Here is a 25,511-nt window from a genome sequence, read left to right as displayed (position 1 = left end):
TTTTTCTTGCACTCAGCACGGGACAGAAACCAGTGGCAGAATGAATTAATAGCAGAGGACGGGTGTTGTTACACTGCGGAAAAAAGTTTGAAGCAGCAGTTCTCAGCTTGGGGGTCAGGACCACCCACAGGGCTGTGAGATGTTTTATGGAATCTGACAAAAATATGCAAATGTATGTAAAGTTGCTTATCTGGGTGATGAATTCAATTTGCCTGTAAAACAATGAATAAGCGCAGCCTCTGGGTTTCCTCAGATAATTTAGCATGACAAACAAACAGCCCATGAGGAAAGTTTTCTAAAAAACATTATTTGGTGTCAAACCTGGTCTGTGGGTTTTTACAACCAAGTGGATAGAGAAAAAAAATGTTTTTTTATTCAGTGGCTGAACTAAGAAAAAAAATTAAACAAGGCCTCTTATTTCATGAACTGAAATTGCTTTAACACACACACACACACACACACACACACACACACACACACACACACACACACAGGAGCGGCCATGGACACACAGGAGCAGACATGGACACAAACAAATAGTAAGTGCACACTGCAATTTCATGGAACATTTCTATTATCTCAGCCTCATTGCCATGATAGGTGGTTACATCTCTGTGTAACACTACAATAATAAACAATGGTGTGCGCTCATGTGTGTGTTTTCTGTTTTGCCGCCATAAAAAAAGGTGTTTGTATCTTTGCTCCATGAACTCCATCAAATCCATCCGGTTATATAAAAAAAGCTGTTTGCATAGATGAACCTCCTCATGCTGGTCGTTTAACATTTAAATGGGTTGCCACAATGATGGATCAACAGGAGGACACGCTATTAAAAAGACAGCTCGGTGTCTGCCCGTGTGTGTGAATGAGTATGCGTGTTGTTTTATTAAACCGAGCCAGAGAAACGTGTGTGTGGGAGAAAGAGGGAAATACACATTATGTTAAAATGAGCTAGTGCAGTCAGCTAAAACACACACACGCTAAAATGTCCTTAACTCCCCAACCCCTAAAGGCCAACTGTAAGCCAGAGAGAGAAATAGAGGAAGATAAAAAAGATTAAATGAGGGAGGAGATAAGAAGAATGATGATCGTAATTTTACTTATCAGTTGTGTGAGTAATATTAGGGGTGTACTTTAATGCTACTCTGCTATAAACTTGATCATTTGTGTGTAAGGACACCTGCTTTCAGCAACATGGTCTTTTAATGAGAGCCACTCACAGATGCCCTTCTATCCAACCATGCAGTGTGTGTGTGTGTGTGTGTGTGTGTGTGTGTGTGTGTGTGTGTGTGTGTTTGTGTGTGTGTGCGTGTGTGTGTGTGTGTGGACAACCCCGTGCTGTGGAAATGACTGCCCAAGGATCCATTTAACAAGGCCAAACAACAGTAGCCACCGCTGTGCTTAAATGTGGCAGTAGGTGTGATCTCACACACACACACACACACACACACGCAGACACGTACAGACACGCGCAGACACGCGCAGACACGCGCAGACACGCAGATGGCTGAGGTAAGTACTCCCAGGGACAAAACCTGACATTATGGGCTATGCTTTTGACTTATGAAAATAACTGTCCCATCACTGACCACTCACGATTGGACCCCTGTTGTCCAATCACCCACGCCCTCCTCTCCCATTGTCCCCTAACGGCCAGTGTAAAGGCTGTAGCGGGACACTGACAGACCTCAATCTTGAGCATTTACAGCCCTGCAGAGAAAGAAGAAAGATGAGATGCATGAAAAGAGAGAGAGGTACCAGAAGTAAGTGTTAGTGGTTGTAACATAAGTGTCCGTGGGGGAAGCACACGCCCCACAGTACCTCAAGGAACTCCTCACCCCCCAGACCCCCCCCACGCACCCTCCGTTCTGCAGCCACAAACACTCTCCAAGCACCCAGAACCAAGCTCCGCACCATGGGTGATCGGGCCTTTTCCTCGGCCGTTCCCAGGCTGTGGAATGCCCTACCTGAACACCTGAGGGCCCCACAGACTATAGACGTCTTTGAAAGAGACCTAAACCTTTCTTTTTATGAAAAAATTTCGTTAATCGTCTTTCTATTTTCTGCTTTTGACACCTGATTATTTTAGTAGTGTTCCTCTGATTGTTTTTATTCTCCAAAGCACTTTGAGATTGTTGAAATGTAAAGTGCAATACAAATAAAATCTATTATTATTATTATTATTATTATAAGCTATACAATATGTGTGTCTGCATCTCGTGGATGGAAAGAGCTTCTGTTGAGAAAAAGATCTAATCTCACTTGTTGATGTCAACACTCTTTAATGAGTACAGCCCCTAATGCCGTTAGTGCACATGCACCCCTGGAGCTGCACATTAGAGGTCTACACATGCAGGGCAAACCAGCCTGCAAGACCTGCGAAACCCACAGCAGATGTTGGCGACGCAGGGTTCGTTTTCCAAGGCTACAAGTGGTCATGGGCGGCCACGTTGTAATAAGGGGTCATGGTGCGCATTGGGCAGCCTTCTGTTCATGTGCTCGAGCTCCCCGCAGGAACACAGAATTGTGTCTTGGCAACAGTTTGTGAATCCAAGCTGCTGTCTTCTACACATTAAGACATTAAGGGAATCATTTCAATCTAGACTCTGAAATGGTTTGATGAAATTTCATTGGAACTGTTGATGGGGGTGGTAACAATGGGTTGTGGGGAAAAAAGCTAAAATTCTACAATGTCATTTTGCAGACGCTTTTATCCAAAGCGACATACAAAAAATAATACAAAAAAGCAAAGATCTAGTCAAGAAACAACCCAAGAGTAGGTGCCATGGCTCAAGTTTGAGTCCATTAGGACACAAGTGCTTTTAAGGCAGTGTGAGCAGTCAGTTGTTTTTTTCTATAGTTCTCTGTGTAGATTAAGTGTGAAGGTGTTCAGTACAGAGCTGGGTCTTCAGTCTCTTCTTTGATTGATAAGGACTCAGCAGATCAGATGGAGTTTGGAAGTTGGTTCCACTATCGGGACACTACAGAGGAGAAGAGTCTGGTTTGAGACGTAAGACAAAAGAGAGTTCAGATATGTAAGGGATATGCCAGTTATTATTGAGCTAAAATCTTTTATTTGCTATGCCTTTTTCTTCTAGCTCTTAATGTCTGTTCACACTGAATGGTAAACAAATATTTCACAACGCAAAATGACATACACATCTTTGTGTATTTGCGCAACAAAAATGTGTAGGATGCTGTGTCACGAAAGCCTGAGATTCTCGTGCAAAGCATCACTCCGAATGACACAAACTCCATTAAAAAAACAAGCATTTTAACAGTTGTTTACTTGTTGTCTTTTAGACAGACCTAACAAAGCAGGCATTCAGACACAGTATCTGGGACAAGACGGAGAAATTCACCAAACTGAGTGCTCCTCTGGTGATGAACCCAGACACGACGATGTTTGGTTTTATTTACTTTTCTGGGACTTCTACAACAGGTACAAAGTGGAAACATTTGTTATTTCGGCCATGGTTGCTGACAGATCTTAATGATGGAAAGAAACATTTTTCCTATTTCGTACGCCAAGAAATTAAGCACAAATGATCCTGCTTCCAACATTTTATTTGCATTTTGTAACTCTCAAAAGAGATACATCATGTTAATTAGTCAACTTCAGAGGTGCTATAGACTTTTGACTTTTGAACAGAGCCAGACTTTGTGCTCAGCTATATCAGCTAGCTGATGGCAGTTGCTTCATATTTAGCTCACGGGCATGAGAGCTGGTATCAATCTTCCAATCAAACCCTCAGTAAGCAAGCACAACAGCATATTTCCCAAAATGTCACATTTTAATTTGAAACAGATTCCTATTAATCAATTGTGTTGTTGTTCTACAACTCTCGCAGTTAATCTCAACAAAACAAAGCTTTTGTTGGTAAAAGAAAGAGCAGCGTCTTGCTATGATAATACCGATGCTGATCCCCGGTGGCTTGAACCCACAACTGACATGTGTGACACGGCTGTGAGTGTGTGTGTGACACTCGTGTGCCGAGGGCTTTAACACACAGCAGTGACTTTAGATGATAGGCTCACGACGGAGCTGATAAACCTTCAATAAACAGCGGAGAGATGTGAGATGAGACAGAGAGAGCTGGAGAGAGAGAGAGAGAGAGAGAGAGAGAGAGAGAGAGAGAGAGAGAGAGAGAGAGAGAGAGAGAGAGAGAGAGAGAGAGAGAGAGAGAGAGAGAGAGAGAGAACAGAGACATGATACCCTTCTCGGCTGCTCTCCACTGGGATGATGGCAGCTCCTGCAGAGACACCAAGCTGCCAAGGAGTTTGTGTGTGTGTGTGTGTGTGTGTGTGTGTGTGTGTTTGTGTGTGTGTGTTTGTGTGTATGTGTGTGTGCATACACAGGTCTCTGAGGGTGTAACAGATGGGGGATCTACTGTAGTGATTCTGTGAGGTCACATTGGTGACGATATCAGTGAGATGTAGCACACACACACACACACACACAAACAGACAACAGACTGCAAAGAAGTGCACGGATGCTCACTCTCTCTCTCTCTCTCTCTCTCTCTCTCTCTCTGTGTGTGTGTGTGTGTGTGTGAGGAGCATCTGGCACGACGAGGAATGTTTCCTGTTTTGGAAAAAAAAGGGGGAAAAAAGAAAAGGAAACGGACAGACAGAAGATGGTGCAGCTCATCACGTACTAGGAGCCAAAAGCAGAGTTACACAAATAGCTTGAAGGAATCACACTTAAACCTTTCATTCAATACTATGTATCAGCTGCCAGAGTGTGTTTGTGAATGATGTTTAATCATATTGTCACCATTGTTATTTTAATGATATTCATACTACTTTACTGGGGTGTCTCAGCTTCACTGTGCAGAAGGATGAATGTGAACAGAGTCACACTTGAAGGCTGTTTTCATATGTATCTGTTGAAGAGGGAAAAGTTTCTCTGCTCAAATCTCTGTTTAAGAAGTGTACACACAAGCAGGATTTGGTGACATCAGCCAATTGCGGTCTACTGTGCGACTCAGTCTGATGTGGAAATTGCCAGCCAATATGCACATGAACTGAGAATGAACTTTTGAGTGAAGTAGCAGTAATCTTGTGTCCGGCAGTTAAAAGTTTTTAAAACAAAAGCATATTTGCATATTTATAGATTCTGGAGTGAATTATTTAATTTGACTTGTCATATGTCTGGAGGGGATCTCTAAATTAAACAATTTTCTCCTTCTACTACTTATATATGAGGCAGAAGCACAGGTAAAAACTGTACAGTTGATGCTTCTTCATACATTAGTATGGGGGAAGGATTGTTTACCTAATATATCCTTTTAATTTTGCTTAATAATTTGCTTATTTTGTTCTATTTTAGTGCCGGGACGACACATTTTTCTCCCAATTCTATACTATTAAGATTTCTGAGTGACAATATGTATTGTAATTTTACCAGTATTGCAATTTGATATTACAATTTATGGTAATTTTTGGTTCCTTTCTTTACACATGATCATGGGGAAAAGTTCAATCATACACTTCTATAGAGTGTAGGCTTTATGTGGGAATTTTTCCAAAAACAAAGCACATGAAATGTCAGTCAGCCCCACTACACTCCAAAGAAGATTCAAAAGAAGCTGAGACTGTGGCTGAGACTCATTAAAAATGAGTATATGACTACAAAACTAAAGTTCAGTCAGTTTTAGATCAGTTTGAACATTAAATATATTGTCTTTGTACTGTTTTCAACTGAATAAATGTCACAAAGGATCAGCGAATGATTGCATTTTGTTTGATTTTTAGCACAGGCTTATTTGGAATCGAGTTTGTAACTAAAGCTTGTCCAGGATCAAACCTCCAGCGGCATGAATTTGAGTTATTGTTTGACTTGTGCTTTTTATTATTTTATCTATTTTCTTATCCTGCTGTGTCTTATTTTATCTTATTTGTATTTTTATTTCTATTTCCCTGTTTTAATTGACTGTTTTTACTGTTTTCAATTGTGTCTTGCTGTTTTTAATGTTTATGTAAAGCACTTTGAATTACCTTGTGTTGAATTGTGCTATACAAATAAACTTGCCTTGCCTTGCCTTATTGGAGTGGCTAAAGGTCCATGTCCTCAGACCATTTCCCATTCTCTACTTTGTTGCTTTGTTTTATTCTCAATAAGGATATGACATCATGTAACAATACAAGAGGAAACTTCCTTTCACCTCAGCATAGACTTAAATGAAGCAAGTTCATTTGAATTATATCAATCCAGGCAATAATTAAGTGAATCAAATTTTTTCCAACCCCCAATAAATGTCCGTGTTGCAATATTCAGCAGAAGACAGTTCTAAAGGAAAGTAAAGTATAGAATAAGACCCCATGGACAAACAGGAGAATAGGAGGGAGAGAGGTGTGAAAATGTCTGGAAGCAGAAAAGAGCATCTTTGTTTCAAACATTAGTTTCGAGGCACTAGCCAACTCAGCAGGCGTATGCTTGTTGGTGTGTGAAGAAAATGACTGAAAAACTGTCTTTTTATGTTGCACGTGTGAGTGACTGTGTGTATGTGTGCACAAAATGCCTTCACAGTGAGCCAACACAGCAGGTGGATGTATACTTGTTATATTGTGGAATTTGTATGAATATGATTGTATGTCACTGAAAGGCTTTGTGACTTTGAGTAAGTGTGTGTGTGCGCCTGTCTGTGTGTGTGTGTGTGTGTGTGTGTGTGTGTGTAGAGGTGGTGTAATGTCTTTGTTCTACAGCGAGCACAGACATTAGCAGACAACACCAGATGGTGGGCTAAAATGAGACAACGGAAGAGGGGGAGGAGAAGATAGACAAGATCCTTCCATCATTTCATCATCATCCTTCTTCTGTTTCCTCTGCGTTAACACCAACAAGCTGGCATAAACCTTCAAATTAAATCATTAACAAAAATCTCCCAGAAACTGTTTAAAGTCTGCTGGAACATAGTATAAATGTTGGCGCTGTGCATAATGTTTTGTATAAAAGAACAAACGTTAAACTATAAAACAAATCTTAGAAAATGATGACCACTCACAGCCATTCACATCTAAATCACTACAGTGTTAACAGGAAAAGACTAAATTAAAAGATAACACGGCACAATCTGTTTTTCTGCTTTTGGCGGCAGTACAAAGTTCTTCCTCAGTACTTGAGAAACAAATAATTGGAAGTGCAATGTCGTCCTTAGCAAAGATTGACAACCAGACAGACTGCACCTAGCAGCCAAATATCTATAAAAAACGATATCAGAATTTGAACAATTATTTTTGTTTATGACTACAAGTAAAGAACCATCACATCTCTGTGACCTCTCTAGGAAATTACAAGAAAGGAAATCCTTGTCTTAAAATGAGCATATAAGGATTTAAGATTTCAAAATCCTGTCGGCTTCATTAGCGAGAGGTCGACAACAAAGCTAGCGCCGTTGTGTGGAAGTTTGTGAGGAAGCTGTTTATGTGAATCAGAAACCTGGACACCATGCCCGTTAATGAGCTGTGATAATACTACCGGGCTTATGCTTGGTTTTAAGGTGTGAAAATGCACACACGGTGTGAAAATCATTGCTGCTATGCACTCTACACTAATGAATACTCTTAATTTGCACAGTTATCCAAAAAACTCCGACAAGCAAATCAACACTCAGCAAAGAACAGAGAGCACGACCAACAAATGTGACAGATTATGTGCTTCAGGACACTCCATAAGGATGACAGACATATTCAAGATTAATCCGAAAATTACAAGCAAAGTCTTTCATAAAAAGGCTGAATTTATGTATGCCACTGTATGTACAGTGGCAAGAAAAAGTATGTGAACCACAGCACTATTCTACCAGCACTATAAATATTCTGACGTGTTCAATAAAGGCATGAAATATTGTTTGTGGGGTAGTAAGTTAAGCACATTGTGTTTGTCTAAAAATTAATGCAGAAAACTTGGTTATTCCAAAGGGATCATAAACTTTTTCTTGCCACTGTATATGACTGCAGAATCTGTCGACAACGTGGCAATATTTTGGTATTGGGTCACTCTGGTTTCCCTTTCTAGACTGTTTGTAGCATTGACCAATCAAGTTTGATCTGTTTTTGTTGCATGCAGATAAGAAGTCCATATGGAGATCAAAAGAGGTGGAACACATTGGCCGAAATTCAACCTCAGAACCGTTCAGCTACCTTCTGACAACAATTCAGCTTTTATTTTATTTTTTATTTATCTGCATTCATTTGAACAGACACTATCCAGTCCAGGACACCAACATTTACCCAATCCTCACCTTTTAAATTTAATCAAACTATGAACAATGACAGGCCCAAAGAAGAGTCTTGGTATCCTCTGGCTTCACCAGAACCCCAAGAATATCGTCTGTCGCCCCCAGAGGCTAAATTGTTGAAATCTGTGGCTTTCCAAAAGTACAACACATTTCTGATTAGGGCTGGGCGATATGGACCAAAACACATAACCCAATATTTATAGGCCGAATGGTAATATATGATATAAATTGGTATTTTAAACAAAACGTGCAAAGTGTCAGTAAGTGTATTTTTAACTCAACGTAGCAAGTAATCATCAGCAACCTGTTTTATGGAGGTATTTACCGAAATACCTCCAAATTACAGGACCATTGCTTTTTTTTTTTTTTTTTTAAACATATGTTTATTGCACATTTTGTTAATTTACAAACGGTGAACAACATAGAACAAGAAGGCACATACAAGAAAAAAATAATAACAATAATGATAGCAATAATTATGATAAAAAATAAATAAATAAATAAAAATAATAAATAAATAACTGGGGAAAGAAAGAGAGAGAGAGAGAAAAAAAGGGGGGGGGGGGGGCTTTATAACCACAAAATAAATAAATGAAAAATTAAGTAAATAAATATATACATACTTATATCTATACACACACACAGATACATATACATGTCCGTAAAGCTCTAAATGTGTATGCTAAATCAAGATAAAATAAAAAGATAAAAAGATAAAGATAAATAAATCTTCAGTTCAGCTCATCATTCCAGCCATCTACTTCAATATCATTTTTCTCAAGGAAATTACAGAAAACCTTCCAGATTTTCCAAAACTTGTCAAGCTTGTTTTTCGAGGTGTAGCTTATTTTTTCTAAAGCCAAGTAGAAAGACATCCCTGTTAGCCACTGTGAAGTAGTACAAGGTTTATCCTTTTTCCATGCACAGGCTATACATCTTTTAGCTTCCAGAAAACAAATATTGAGTAAGGATTGTTCATTTTTGGAGGTCACAAAATTGTCCGGGTAAATATTCAGTAAACATAATTTTGGTTTGAGAGGTATTTCTTTTTCGATGATTTGACTGGCCAGGTTCAACACTTTTCCCCAAAAAGAAAGTATAAGAGGGCATTCCCACATGCAATGGAATAAAGAACCTATTTGTTGCTTGCATTTAATGCAAGTATCTGGAATATTTGGGTTGAAAAGGTGCAGCTTACTTGGGGTTATATACTGTCTGCTTATCCATTTGTATTGTAATAATTTAGAGTTTGTATTCACTGTTTGAGTTTGAGCTGTTAAACAAGCTCTACCCCATTCTTCCTCTGTTAGATTTAGGACCATTGCTTTTGTTTTTTTTTAGGAACTAGCTCTTGCTCTTTATCAACCTGCACCGTGTCCATTAATTAAGGCAAAGTCAAAAGATGTATTGGTATAGCGGTATTGTTTCAACTACATATCGCTTTCTAAAATATATCTGTATAACTCCTAATACCAATATAACGCCCAGCCCTATTTCTGATCTTCTCCCTATATCCTCTACCCTGTTCAGTCCTCTCCACATATTTGGTTCTTTACTTTACAACAAGAGTAAAACAACAGTAACCAGGGAGCTAAACTCTCACCACTCCACTACAACAGCTGGTGATGGAGGACTACGGCTGTTCTGAAACCCCCCTCCCACACACACACACAGCTACAGTACCTATTGTATCACACTATAACACGCGTACAATTTCTATCGAGGTGTGCGTTCACAGCTTCACTGTGAAGAACTAAAGTTGCGCTTGTTCTTCAAAACTGTTGTGACTGCTGTAAAAACACCAATCAGCTGTTAATTAGACAGAGGTGAATTCTACTGGGGTGTACTGTCTGTCAGGAAGAGAGGGTGAGGGCAAGAGGGAGCAAAAACAGAGAAAAGTCTGTTGATTGAAATACTGTACGTAGAAAAAAAAAGTGTTACACAACAGAGACGGTTTCTCTCTCTCACTCCCACAGACACCACAAACTCACTCAAGACATCCCTTTCCAACAAGAGTGAATTACAGCAGTGGTGTGAATAAGTAATATTACATTTTCTGCTGTTTCCTTTCATTAAATCCACCAAAGCCAGAGCTGATTCCTTGTTCAGGTCCCTGTTTGCAGGCCCACATCTTCATATCATCATTGTAAACATCCATCCACACACACACTTCATCTACCTAGAATGATGTATTCAAGCTGAGCTAAGCGTGCTCATGAGAAACTGCAGCTCGCTCATGTAATTTATCGGTTCTCACACTAAACTGTAATGAAGAGTAAATCCATCTTTTTTTCATACTCGTTCTTCACTTCAGGGTGATGGGTCTGGAGCCTCATCAGTCTGTCTTTGGACCGATACATCTCCTTTATACATCTTTCAATTTGTCCCAGTTCGCCCCAATATAATTTGCATTCTCGTTCATTTAAATTCAGCAACAACAGCAGGAACTCTAATTCGCACATTTAAAGAGCGTATTGGGATTACTTCAACAGCTCCTTACCAGCAGCCCTGCTGCTATCCCCAATATAGTTAAGACAGCCCAAACAAATAGATAGATACTTTATTCATATGTCTGATCCACTGTGAATGATCTATAGATACCTGCAGGAGAAATTATCTTCTGACTAAACACAATAAATGTACAACTGTATGACTGTATGCAGGGTCTCTGCAGGTTTCAACAAGTCAAATTTTTTTTAAGACCGTAATAAATACAATTTAAGACCCATTTCACATCCATACTGGCGAAAAAGTACAAAAGACATGAAGGAAAATCAGAGGCCCAGAATTACTAGCAAAGTATATGAATGTATTCACATTGGAATAAAAAAAATGCTTAACCTAACTAAAAACACCAGAAGCCTCTCTACTGTGAACTAATATTTGTTTAGAAAACCAATTTCAAATAAAAGTAACGTTAATGCATTTTTAAGACCAAAAAATCGCATTTGATGATATTTTAAGAAAATGTTAGACATTTCTGCCTTAAATTCAAAGTATTGGATTTTAGACTTTTTAGGAACCCGCAGATATCCTGTGTATGTAATAAATTAAATACAAATCAACTCAAAGGTAATCCAAGATTAGTATTTAAGTTTCATTATTTAATTTGCTGTGCAGTTGAAGCTGATCATTATTTCTTTCCTATAAATTTCTCAATATTACTTGGTGTACTTTTTCTTGTCATTAACAATACTAAATACATTTTAGTGCATTAACACACACAATGTACACACCTGCAGGCAAACGTCTAAAAACACACAGGAATAGCAGCAGTGTCCTTGAATCGCTGGTTGGTTTAAGCAGCTCTCCAAATAGACGGAGACAATTCAGAGGACAATTACTTTACCTATGGGAGACATTCTGGTGTGCAGTTTTCTATGCATGAAGGACATACTCTGACATTTATCTTCCTGTGGTGAACAAGTGAATGCACCAGAGCGTGTGTATGAATAATACTGGACCAAAGGGAGGTCCGTTTCCTGATTGATATTTTTGGTTTAGTAAATGTGTGGTACAAGTTTTGATGCAACCGGCTCAAATTTGTAGAAGTGTTGTAGAAAGTTAATAGTGTTTTCGCACCTAACATGTAACAAGACTTGGTCAAAACCGAGTATGTGGCAGATCACGTTTGGTCAATGTGATCTTGTTACAGGAATAGTTAATGGGAGTGTCCATGATGTGAATACTTTGGATATTAGTGGTTTGTATGCTTTTGACCCATCTGCAAAAAAGTAATAATATGCTTAATGATATAATAAACCTTAGAGGAACAATAGCACCCTAGTAATTATCTTTAAAATGAGATGAGGGAAGTAAAAGTGCTGTCCTTATGAGGCCAATCACAACTTGTTTGAAAAACAGGCGAATGTAGAAGAGGACAGCAGACAGGTAGCCCCGCCCGCCGAGCAAAGTGGTTCAATAACTCACTCAGTCACTCACATATAACCCTTTTCGACTAAGGCACTTCCAGGGCCGGTTCAGAGCCGGTTCCCAATCTCAAACAAGTTTCTCGCTTTTTGACAGCCAAAGAACCAGCTCTCAGCCAGGAACACTGGTTCCAGAGCGAACCCATTGCGCCAGTGGCTGCGGGCAGGATTATTGTGAACAACAAGACCAACTAAAACGTGTATGATTCATTTTATTTTAGTTGTTGTTAGTTTGTTGTTTAGTTGAGTGGTATGGGCTTGCGTTAGCGGGCTAGCATTATCTTACAACAAAGTCCAACATTAACATTTTACATTCAGTGTTAATTAAATTGTAATCGCAGTTCATAGCATTCAAGACGAGCAGAACAGTGTTGTATATGTCGTGTTTGGATGCCAATGTAGGCTCGCAAAGCCAGGAGCAATGTTGTTATTATACTTGCAAAGAGCGGAGACGTATCCAGACTTACACAGTGACGAAATGACGTGGCTCTCTAGCCTGTGGAAAAGCAAACTGGTTCTAAGAAGTTTCACAAGTTGAACTAATTGCGAAAACCAGCACCAGCACCAGACCGGCCAGCAAAAGAACTAGGTTTACATTGGCAGTGTTGGGTCATACAGACCCGTGTGTAGGGCTGACATCAGTGGTGAGCCAAAGACTAATCCTGCTTCATTTGTGGTATAGCAACTTCCGAGCATAGATTATGTAGGTAGAAGAAGAAGGAAAAAGTAGAAGTACTGCTGTAGTTGATAGGATAACAGTGTGATGAGTGGAGGTATTCTACAACACTTAAAGCTGCTCCAGAAGAAGACTGCCATGGAGTTCAGACATGCGTACATTGGAGACACTTGCAAATGACCCTAAATGTTAACACATGTACACACTCCAACACATTGCTGCTTTTCCTGTCTGCAGAAACAGAATTTCCTATGGGACTTGAGGTCACATGCACTCATGTGTATGTGGAACTTCCTGGCAGCCGCTGAGGAAACATCAGTCGATAAGAGCGGAAAAAGACACAAAAGGCAAAGTAAAAGGAATAAAATACAGTGAGAGGTGGAAAAAAATTAGCCAAAGATGTAAGTGATGGGTGGAGAGAAAACCAAAGTAAAATTCGGGTAAAATGAAAGTGAGTGGTCTGAATATCATAAGAAATTAAGACATCTAGTGTGTACACAAGGCAACAAAATGATGGCTTAAAGTTTTAGGGCAAAGTGATAGTTCTAACCCAAAACCAGCTGTGATGATAGTAATGATATGACAGGAAAAAGCATTGGTTCCCAAGCTCTTTTAGGCTATGGTTCGCCTTCAAAGGATTTTTTTGTCATGGCACCCTGAGCCACCCAACCCTCAATATAACATGTAATCAGCAAACATGAGCTGCTATGATAGTAGCCTTAACATATTTGAAAATATAACAAAGTGTAGTTAATGTTGCCAATTTTAAATGTAGTAAAACATCATTAAAAACTCACAATAAATGAACAATAATAAGATACATTTTGCACTGCACCCAAGGGAGCTTCGGCACCCACGCTGGGAACCACTGCCTAAGAGAAGAAACCCTTTCAAGAATAAGGATAATGAGCTACAGACTTACTGTACAACAAGTGCGAAAGCAGGAGGAAAAGAAGGAAATATTTCAGTGAGAAAAATAAGTTTTCGTGTTGGAGACAAAATAGCAGCAGGCTGAGAGACATTTAGAAAAATATGTCTACTGGCACCTGTAGTTGTAGAAAAAGTATGCAGAGAGCTATAATAAGCATCAGTGCATGCATAGTAGTCGATCATGCAGAGTCAGAATGAAGGAAAAAGCATGGAAAAATAGAACAAAGGATGAATAAATTAAGTGTTTATTAATCAAAACAGTGTTGAAAATCAGCAGAAACAATGTGGCAAGGAAAGACTGGCACAAAATGTTACCAGTATCAACATAAAGCTTTACAATGGGCTCATTCGGCTCAATCAGAGTGGAGTTCAATGAAACACTATTACATGATTGCTTTGTAAGAGAGAACATTATTGGTGTATCGTTTTTTTAAAGATTTGTCAGAAAAGCCTTCAAATACATGTCCAACAAGAAACAATCCTATAGGCTGCTGAGCTGTGCATCATCCAGGCAAGCCTGTTGATTGGACCAAAGATTGCATAATTAGAGGGAGTTCAAATGTGTAAACAAAAACTGGTGTTTTGTGTGTTCGCTCGTCTTTTTGATGCCTTGTTGGAAAAAATTGTTTTAAAAAAACATTTTTATATAACTGGCAAGTGACCTGCCCATCAACCAAAAACTGTTGTTCCATTGGCTGAGAATACAGCATTGTGATTGGCTCTTACCATCTCTCGAGGCAGGAACATGTCTTCCTGCCGTAGGACCACAAGACACACACTCTCTCCCTGCCGCGTGCTGCGTAGCATACACACCAACTCTTCTTGGCCCACACCTGTGATATCCACCCCATTGACCTAAACACACACAAATACACACCAAGTCAAGTTACCACGGTTATCAGCATTACTGTCATCTGTTATTGTTTCACTATACTTAAAGGGAGAGTTCCGATTTTTTTAACTGTGGTTGCATGAAGTATTTACCCACAGTCGATGTACAGGTGCATCTCAATAAATTAGAATCATAGAAAAGTTTATTTATGTCAGTAATTCAATTCAAAAAGTGGAAATAACACATTATATAGATCCATTACACACAGAATGAACCATTTCATGTCTTAATGTATTTAATTTCTTCTAATTGTAATAATTATGGCTTACATTTAATGAAGACCTAAAATTCAGTGTCTCAAAAAAAAGACCAATTTTAAAAAGTATGTTTAATATGGAAATGTTGTCCGATGAAAAGTATGTCCATCTATATGACTCAATGCTTGGTTTGGGCTGTTTGACTTGAACTACTGGAAATGGACTTTTCCATCATATTCTAATGTATTGAGATGCACATGTATTACCTGCAGTAGATGATGGTCTGTGCTTTCCCGGTTTGGAGAACCAGCCACGCTCCAGGCAGGAAATGGATGACGTTTTGCTGCAGACCAGGACTATATATAATACAAAATGGATTTTATCCACCTAAACGGAAGGCCCAGCCTAAAATTGTTATATCCGTTTATGTGTACGCTATATTTGCAATATGTCCACTGATTTTGGCCCTACTTTTCCACAACCGTAAAATTTCCATGTTCCTACACATAAGCACACTTACATGCTTCATGCACAGCCGCAGATCAGCTGTTTTGGTAAGAATGCAGAAGAATACTGTTGAGTTCTACGGTTGAGAAAAGTATGAAAAATGAAAATGAAACAGCTGTGGACGTTTTTGTTTGTCCCAGTCTGCAGCAATATATTAATTTGTTCCCTGCCTGGAGCGTGTATGGATCTCCAAACTGGGACTGGCACTGACCGTGGGTAAGTACATCATACAACCTCACTTTAAAAAACCTCCAAACTATCCCTTTAACCTATTGTTTTCTGCTGTCTTATATCTTTTGTAGTGTAATACGATATAGGGATGAAAACGGGTGTGTGAAATGACAGTAGGTGGTTATTGTTGACGTTTTATTTTTTAAATGTACTATTACTATTTTTCTTTTTTGTGTGTTGTTGTTGTTTGTTCATTGTTGTCTCATTATGACTACATGGGTGTATGTGTACTTATGTGTTTGTAAGTTAATAACAAGTTATGTATGTTAATAATGGTAATAACAAGTTTATACAAGTCATAATGCTGGATTAAAGTAACAACAATAGTATATGTCCCTTTATTAAATGACGGTATAACAGTAATCTCTCCAATGTGCAATATCTGTAAAATGCAAAGTACTTTCAGGAAAACAAACAAACACAAAAAAAATGATTAATAATAAATGCCAAATAGCATAAATGTATGTATATAATGTGTATAGAGTGTATGTATATGTCTTATTGTTTATATTCTTTATTCTGTTTTCCATATCTATGTGTCTGTATCTTGAGCTGCTGTGACAACTAAATATCCCCACTGTGGGATAAACAAAGTCATATCTTATCTCTTATCTGAATCTGCTCGGTACCTCAAGTATGCGGTCTCCAGACTGCAGGCGTCCGTCTTTGACAGCGGCTCCACGAGCCAGAATATTTTTGACCAGAATAGGACCAGGACCGTGGACTGAAGAATCTCTGGTTACTACAGTAAAACCAAGACCTTCCGAACCTACACAAATATACACAGACATACAAACACACACACACAGAAATGGGATAGAAAATAGAGAGGTGAGGTAAAATATACAAGTATAAGTAACAATCCTAGGCCTATCTCAAAACACAAATATCCTGTATAGCTGTTACTTCCTGTCTCTATATTTGTCTTCCACAGGCTTTCAAGGTAAAAAATCTCCTATTCCTCATCCTACACACACACACACACACACACACACACACACTAAACTACTCCCAAGAACTTCAACACAGTGTTGTTGACTCAGCTCCTGACTACATACTGTATTGTCAGTGTGATAACTTAAAGCCTTGGGAGATTGTGTGTCGCTTTAAACCCTTTAGCTATAGCTGGTGCGAGTGTATCTGCAGGTGTGAAGGTTTTAAAAAATGGGTTCAGGTGTGGGGCAGAAAGGAGGAGAAGAAAACGAGGAAGAGACGAATAAAAGGGTAAAAGAGGAATGAGTGTAACGCAGCGGAAACAGGGAGTGAATGTTCTGGAAAGAGCCGTGATGAAGATTAAAATAGTAATCAGTGAAAAACATGTGCACACACACACACTCCGAAACACGCATGCATGTACAAAAAAAAAAAGACCACACACACGGACAAAGAGACTAGTTGTGTGTTTTATAGACCTCATTTAGTCTGGTCTCTTTAGCAGAGCCAAGTCAGCAGTTTGGTCCAGTATGAATTCATATCAGCAGAAATGAACAGATCAATAAAGACTTAATAGACCCTGAAGAGAAGGAATCAGGAAGATGGAGAGAGGAAGGGTGAGAGGAAGGAGAGCCGGCCAGAGAACAAAGAGAGGAAGCTTTATAGAAATAAAGACAATGCTGGCTGAAGAGCAGGAGATATAAAGCCAGTCAATTATATACATCCATGAAATACAGAGGGTAATGATGTACATTCAGAACCCTGAGTACCCTATAGGCACTCCAAATGACTGAAGAATAGTTACCATTTGTGCACAAAGAGAGAGGAATGTGGTTCTTTCTTTTGAAGATAACTGGACTTTTGAATATGTGAATGTTGGAAATGAGCTGAGTGAATTCAAAGGAAACTGGATCAAAAGATCAAATATATAATAAGAAGAATTATTTCCACTCGCCTTTAAAGTACAGCAAGTAACATTTAGAGCAAAGACACTCTGTATCTCTGTTCTGTAGCCAGGTGTTTCTCACCTTTCTTTAGATCGATCCTCAGTCTTCGTCCTCCTTTCTTATTGGTCACCAAGCTGGAGAGGGCGGGACTTTTCTTAAGGAGCGGACTCTCACTCCTCCCTTTGGGTGTCTAGGTGGAGAATGTAAGAGCATTTATATTTTACAGTAAGACACACTTAGTTACATGAGAAGATTTCCTCAGCAGCTTAAAATGTTAAATGCCTCATTTGCACATTTGAATTGCCCAATTTGTGACATTCTACTTGCATAATTTCTGAATGTCGAGCTGTTGATTTGAGCTTTTTTATTCATAAAAAACTTTGATTAAGGTTAAATCAATGTCAGTGTCAAAGTCATCCACTTATTAGGCAATGCTTGTACAATTTAAAATGTTTTTTTTTATTTTTATCTTTTTTTGTTGTTTGCAGAACTGTCAAAAGCATGATTTAATTTTAATGTATTGCAGATATTTATTATTAAAAAGTATAATTACTATACTGAAAAATGAAATGTGTCTGAAAATTATCCAAATACACTTTATTGAAAGTGATAAAGAAATATTGTACAATGTCATCAATGCTGTACTGTCAAACTTAAACAATAGTATCACTATGAAGGGATCTACCGGAAGCAAATAATGCAAGAAATTTGTGTGTCTAATGTCGTCGTTACAGAATCCCAGATAACCACATTTGATTTTTATTAAAATAAGGTGATAATCATGTGTTGCTAAGTAACTGTTGCCTCTGTGCCGGCTGTTTTTTTTTTTTAAATGTCAGCCCTGTCATCATGCTGTTGATGACGACACAATTACATGTTAGGCTTAATAGTTCCAAGAAATGTGTTGAGAACATAGACTGTATAAAATGGAGCGAACCATCTAGAAATAATGTAAGTACACATTGTACAGTTTGTGCACGTTGTGAAAGGCTGAGCTTATTTGCCACAGGAAATATATTGAGACAAGAACTTAAAATTGTGGCATTTGATTCCTTCAAATAATTTTTAAATTCCAGTTCAAAAAAACCTCAAAGCAGTTGGAAGGAGGAAGAGGCATTAGAGCTTGTTTGTTCTCTGAGGCAGCTGTGCAGGAAGCTGTTACTTTGCTGTGACAAGAGCATACGAGGATGAAATTTAATGTCATGAAATAGGATAACTTTTACATTTACCATTTATTATGAACTTGTTTATTGATATGCAGTGTAACCAATTAGGGATGGGACTAACTAATCGATGATCGATTAATGGTCGTTAAGAATTTAGTCGATTACGTGGAATTTTTAATAGATCTGTGTATTTTTTTATTTGTATTTTATTTATGACTGGGTATTAGTACTCACTGAACTGAAACACGTCAGTTCTGTGGCCGAGCTGAGAATTAAGTTGGATAAAGCTTCAGTTTGCAAACTGAAAGTTGCAATAGCAATTATAAAACACACAGAAATACAAGAGTATTAATTTGAGCAAAACTAGCTTACTGTATCAAACCTTGCTAGCATGAATTATTGAGTTTAATTTAATTCAAAACTTATTTAAACACAAAACACATTTAAATATGAAGATTACTGTGAATGTATGCCTCTTCGGGGGCTAAAACATAATACATTGAACTCCTTGATGTTATCTTCACTGTTTAGTTTCACTTGATTTAGTTTTACGATCGACAGGAGGTCTGTTGTTGTCCTTTCAAAATAAAAGTGTCCATTATTTTTATTTTGTCCATGTATGCATGTTTTTATACATACCGGATTATGTATAAAAACATAGCGATGAATCGATTAATTGATTGTTAACGTTATAGATGCTGGAGTTGGCAGGTTTCTTCCAAACCAATCACATACATATTTCAAAGCTTTTAACACCAATGCAACCAGATTATATTGTCAAGTAAAGATGTCTGTGATGTCTCGGGTCGATTTAGAGAAACTTACACTGACAGAAACCTCCGCAGAGGAAGCTTCCTCTGCCAGTCGCAGGGCTGGATTCTCAGAGGGCTTAAACACTGGTTTGGCTTTGACAGGTGGTGGGGGCTCTTTGGTCTTGGTGATTCGGGGGCTGCTGTCCGGACCGGCACTGCTGCCAAAAAGCTGACCAATCAGACTCTTCTCATAGCGTTCTCTGTTGGCGGCTGGAACTACTTCCAATCGGACAACTGGTGAGCGCATGGCCTGGCGGAACACTTCCTGGGCTCTGGGAGAGACAGAGAGACAAAGACAGACAGAGAGAGAGAGGTGAGTGATGAGACGAAACAGAAGAGTAGAAGTTGTGCTCAACAAGGGGGGTGGGGGTTGTTTAAGTAAAGTTTGAGTATGTGTGTACTACATATGGCCCAAAATAAAAACTAATTATGCCATAATTACGTGCAAAGTGGAGTTATCAATCTCTGACAAGCAACATAATTATCAAAGGAAATATAACTCCATTAAGAGAGAAGTAATAAAAACACATGGTATAAATCAGATTTCAAATGGCTAATTGCAGAAGTCCCAACTCAATTGCTAATTATTAAAAATGTGGTGTTTGGTTTTAAAAAAAGGTAAAACATTATGGCATATCTTGGGCTCAAATATCTTTATAAAACTGATTTTAAGAGTCAATTTCAAGACTGATGAGTGCTGCTTTTATTGCCTTCATTGGTAATTGTTTTTTCAAATGAATCCAATAGATTATCTAGTCTTTTAAATGTTAAAAAATAATCCATGATAGGAAAGACAGGAAAGTAGTAAATTGTTGTCTTTGAAAGGCTAAAATCCAGATGATGGCCTCATCTAACTCAGGAAAATGTTGTAATAAAATGTTGAGTGTTGGCTGAATGTGTTTTCCTTAAAGACTTGTGTACCTGTGCAGACTTAGAAGTGAATATTAAAGCAAGCGATGAAATAGATAACACTGCATGTGTTTATTCATAATATCTCTTGGGATATGTTTGCTTTGTTGTCTGTTGTGAAGTACACATGCATCTCAATAAATAAGAATATCATAGAAAAGTTTATTTTTGTCAGCAATTACATTCAAAAAGTGGAAATAACACATTATATAGATCCATTACACACACAATTAAACATTTCATGTCTTAATTTATTTAATTTCTTCTAATTATAATGATTATGGCTTACATTAAGTGTCTAAAAATATTACAAAACACCAATTTTAAAAAGTATGTTTCCTCTGAAAAGTATGTCCATCTATATGATTTGAACTACTGGAAATGGACTTTTCCATCATATTCTAATGTATTGAGATGATCCTGTATGTGAAACAGTGTCAGTCTTGTGATACAGGCTCTATCCAGTCTCCTCTCCTTTATAAATAAATGAAATATAACATTTATGTAAGATTACGATCCCAGTCATGGTCATTTGCTAACTGAATATCATTATTTCAATATGTATATCTATGTATCTGTATCCATTTTATTTGTGGTTTCCTCTGATGGGTCACTGTGTCTGTTGCAGTGTATTTATCTTCATTGAGCAACAAGACAGAACAGGAGATGCAACACAGAGCAATGACACCTGTGCAGCAGCCCATTATAATCTCATAATCTATAAGAGAGATCATTTTGCAGAGAATTAGTTTCTATGAGATTATGCTAAGTAAATTAGAGGGACCATTGTGTCAGAGGCGATTGGTGCACACCATCATTCACCTCAGATAACCGAGAGACGAAATCCAGTTTATTTAAATTCTATTAGATTACACTCCTATTATTTCCCGCCTAGATAATTATTAGATGTGTAATGATCACAAAGCTTCTGTAACCAGAGACTATGTTTAGAAAGTCATTTATGAGGGATAATACATTAGAAAAGCAAAATAATACTTTGTAATTAATAACAGTTTCATATTTATCGAACAGGACGACTTGAGAATTATGAATTATGGATATTGTCATTGCCAAGCTATTATAGAGTGAGGTCTCCAACTAAATGTACCTCTTTGTATTACTTAGACTTTTCTCGTACATATTATATATTTAAGTCCAACTTGCAAATAAAAAAATTTAGAAGTGGAGATAACAGAAGCTCTATTGTAATTCAATGCACCAAACTCCATGAGCAGATAAAGAAATTTTAAAATAATATCGTGCAGATAACTACTTTACTTGTAAAAATTACTTATGTGCAGACACAAATATGCTTGCATAACATATAAAAAAAACTGTACCCCTTAAACCTGCCAGTGATCAGATAATGCCTTAAGTAAAAAGGGTTTGTGTGTTTGTGTGGTCATCTCGTCTTGATTCTACTCAGACAGGATTTACATATTGAAACCATTAAACACACTGGGCAGCCTAAGCCAGTGCTTGAGTCACACCTTGCTGAATGACACTTGTAGTGATTGTCATTGTAATAAGACCACAATACAGTACAATGAAATTAGATGTGAAAGCTGTGTGTGTTGATGTGTGCATGAGGACCATTGTGCACGGATGATATCATTATTGTCCCTGATTGGACAATGTGTGCAGGCGCATTTGTGTAAAAAAGATATTGTAATCAAGCGGGCTACCTCGATACAGCTGCCAAGCTGGGACAATGGAGTCAGAGTGTGTGTGTGTGTGTGTGTGTGTGTGTGTGTGTGTGTGTTTGTTTGTGTATGTCAGTGGACTTTCACTGTCCTACATACACATATTTCACTGGGCCAAGCTACACATCTCATTACAATACAACTGGCATGGCAGAACAATACTGGCAACAGTGTGTGTGTGTGTGTGTGTGTGTGTGTGTGTGTGTGTGTGTGTGTGTGTGTGTGTATGTGTGTCTGTGTGATCACTCACAACCCTCTCATATTAACAAAGGCCTCACTATATCACATATACCAACTTCAATTAAAGAAGTGTTTGTTGTCTGCATTTGTTTACATGTAAATATATCTGCGTTAAATTAAGTTGGTGTGTGTGTGTGTGTGTGTACATGTGTTTGTGTGTGTGTGTGTGTGTGTGTGTGTGTGTGTGTGTGCGTGCGTCTGTCTATATCACAAATACCACCTTCAATTAAAGACTAGTTTGTTTCATAAATGTGTGTGTGTGTGTGTGTGTGTGTGTGTGTGTGTGTGTGTGTGTGTGTGTGTGTGTGTGTGTGTGTGTACTGGTGTAAGTGAGTGAGTGAGTGCACTTGGGACCATACAGCTGTCTTTGAACAATACCTGAAAAAACCCCTCCGGTGATAATCCATTTACCTACAGTAGAGCATAAAATACCTCTCATATAATCTTATTACCACACTGAACGCTGGACAAGAACTATTGTGTCGTCTGTTTAGACATTGTAATGTGCTGTAATCATTATAACATCCGCATCGGTCCTTGTAATCTGTTCCGATCGTTTTTACAGGTGTGTCTTTTGTCATTCTGTAATCATTGTTACATCGTGAAATACTCTCATATTAATGAACCGCTGTTCTGTTGTTCCAGCGGTACAGTAGGCAAACGCTGCTGTGAAACATCTGGCCTCAAATGAATCTTGAACAAATCTTTCCTTAGAGGAATGAGGAGAAAACGAGCAGGCACACAAAGGCCTGGCTCCAACAAGACGCGCACACACACACACACACACATAGATGGATTTGTAAGCAACGCTCTCCAAACATCTGCCAAGTGTCTTTTCTGCTGTTCTCTGTGATGGTGGTGCAACAGTGATATAAGCCCTCTGACAATGAAGAGGGAAACAAGACACACAGAGGCAAAGACTCCAGGGAAACATGAAGAAAAGACAGGCCAGGACACACTTCAAAAGCTTTTACACATACAATGCATCTATACTCATATATACACTCAGGGCTCCTTTCTTCCTTTTCCTGTTTTTCTTCTGTAGGCCATACATTTTCAATTTATATTGTTTTGTATATTTCATTTAAAGCTGAAATTTACATTTTAATAGCTCAAATTGATATTTAAGTGGACGAACTTCACCACAAATATATATCTGAGACCTTAGAGGCAAATGTAGCCGATTGTGGTCAAATAAAACCATTATTTCCTGCATGGCTAAAATTAATGATTGAACAAACACTCACCAGCCACTTCATTAGGTACACCTGTTGAACTGCTCATTAATGCAAATAACTGATCAGCCAATCACATGGCAGCAACTCAATGCATTTTGTCATGTGGACATGGCAGTCAGGCGGCTGAGCTAAATAAAGGGGGACACGCCGGACAAAAGCACCAAATTTTTTCCACATACTCTCTATCACCATAGGTTTCAATTTTGGGTAGGAGTCACGTCATCAAGATTGCGGGTCGGAGAGGGCAGCCATATTAAATCTATGAGAACCAATATGTCTTCCAAGCCACATAGAAGGTCAATCTTGGTGTCAAAATTTACATTTTCTGGGCAAGGAATCCATTAAAGCTATTGAGAATATCACAGGATGATTATATGATTAAATAGATATATTCATTTTCGCCATGTATTATGGTGAAGACGAGCTGCTAGAGGTCAAAGCGAGCATCATAGTCAGACGGCTTAGGACCAGATTTGAGAAGAATGAGGACACGTCGGACAAAAGCAACACATTTTTTCCACATGCTCTCTATCACTATAGGTTTGAATTTTTGATGGAAGCCACTTCATCAAGATGGCTGATCGAAGATGGCAGCCATATAAAATCTATGAGAACCATATGTCTTCCATGCCACTAAGAAGGTCAATCTTGGTGTCCAAATATATATTTTCTGAATATCACTAGATGATAATTTGATTAATTAGATATGTTCATTTTGGCCATGTATTTACATAATTTCCAACCCAGTTTCTAAGTGCTCGGACATATATTAATATAGGTCATACAATGCATGTATTCTGAAATGAATGACATGCATACATTGAATTGAACTTTATTAGATTGACCTTCTAAGTGGCTTGGAAGATATAGTGGTTCTCATAGATTTTATATGGCTGCCATCTCCGATCCACAATCTTGATGAAGTGGCTCCCATCAAAAATTGAAACTTATGTTGATGGAGAGCATGTGGAAAAAATGTGGTGCTTTTGGTCCGGCACACGGCCACTTTATTAGGTACACCTTGTTGGCTTATAAAGTGGCTGGTGGGTGTATACTTCAATATAAGATTGAAAATTTACTGTTTATAGTCATTATATCAGAAAAGCAAAATGTGAGCAGTCTATAAATTACAAACATTAGGCAGATATCTGCATTCATTTTGTCCTCTAACGTCCCTGGGGTGTGTTTTTGCAGCTATTAAACTCATCTCAGAGGTGTTTTTTTCCCCTCCTAGACCAGACACACAGTGTTGCACTCACTGGCTGAATGTCTTGTCCATGAGGTCGGTGCTGTTGATCCTGACGATGCACTCGTCCTCTTGAAACAAGCCTTCCTTTCTTGAGCGACTCTCCTCCTCCACTCCACGAATGAACAGACCGAGAGACCTGAAGGGAGAGAGAGCGAGGAGGAGGAAGGGAGGTTAAGGTATGTTCCTATCACTGCTACAGATTTTGTTTTTGTTGTTCAGGCACACAAACTTTCTTTGAGTGAATAACATTGTGTGCCCCAGAGCACTATGTGTCTAAGGTAGGGCTGTCACGATACTAAAATTTTCAACTCGATACCGATACTCAGGAAAATATTCGATACTCGATACCATTTTCGATACCACAAGGATAAAAACAAAGAAAATTATTAGCAAGAAAAATGCAACATGTAAAAATGAACAGAACCACAGGTTAAATATTTATAATAAAACAGCAAAAAGAAACTGCAACTATGATAACAAGCTTCAGGTCTGAGGTAGTGCAAAAAATAAATAAATACAATAAACAATAACAATTAGAACAATATATTGAGGTTGTAAACTGTGCACAATATTAGGCAAGCTTGATAAGTCGACTCTTCTCAGCTTCATTCTGGGACTTCAAGAGAGAAAATAACACTTTTCAGTCACCAACATTTATGTAAACTTATTAACTCTATGCTTATGTATACTGACACTGTGTCAATCAACG

The 25,511-nt window shown here is 38.3% G+C and overlaps 1 protein-coding gene across 4 annotated transcripts in view; it reads right to left on the bottom strand.

The window, feature by feature from the left end:
• Nucleotides 1-25,511, bottom strand: part of pard3bb (par-3 family cell polarity regulator beta b) — a 277,646-nt gene that overhangs the window by 167,551 nt on the left and 84,584 nt on the right. For all 4 annotated transcript variants that reach the window (XM_059342439.1, XM_059342435.1, XM_059342437.1 and 1 more), the window contains exons 7-11: nt 24,813-24,938; nt 19,477-19,735; nt 17,567-17,675; nt 16,235-16,374; nt 14,505-14,633 (exon numbers count right to left, since the gene is read on the bottom strand). In XM_059342439.1, the coding sequence (XP_059198422.1) occupies nt 14,505-14,633; nt 16,235-16,374; nt 17,567-17,675; nt 19,477-19,735; nt 24,813-24,938 (763 nt within the window). The remainder of the gene's footprint in view (nt 1-14,504; nt 14,634-16,234; nt 16,375-17,566; nt 17,676-19,476; nt 19,736-24,812; nt 24,939-25,511) is intronic.

Source organism: Centropristis striata, chromosome 10 (assembly GCF_030273125.1).
Source record: "Centropristis striata isolate RG_2023a ecotype Rhode Island chromosome 10, C.striata_1.0, whole genome shotgun sequence".
NCBI lineage: Eukaryota > Metazoa > Chordata > Actinopteri > Perciformes > Serranidae > Centropristis > Centropristis striata.
This window is presented reverse-complemented; position numbering and strand designations above follow the sequence as displayed.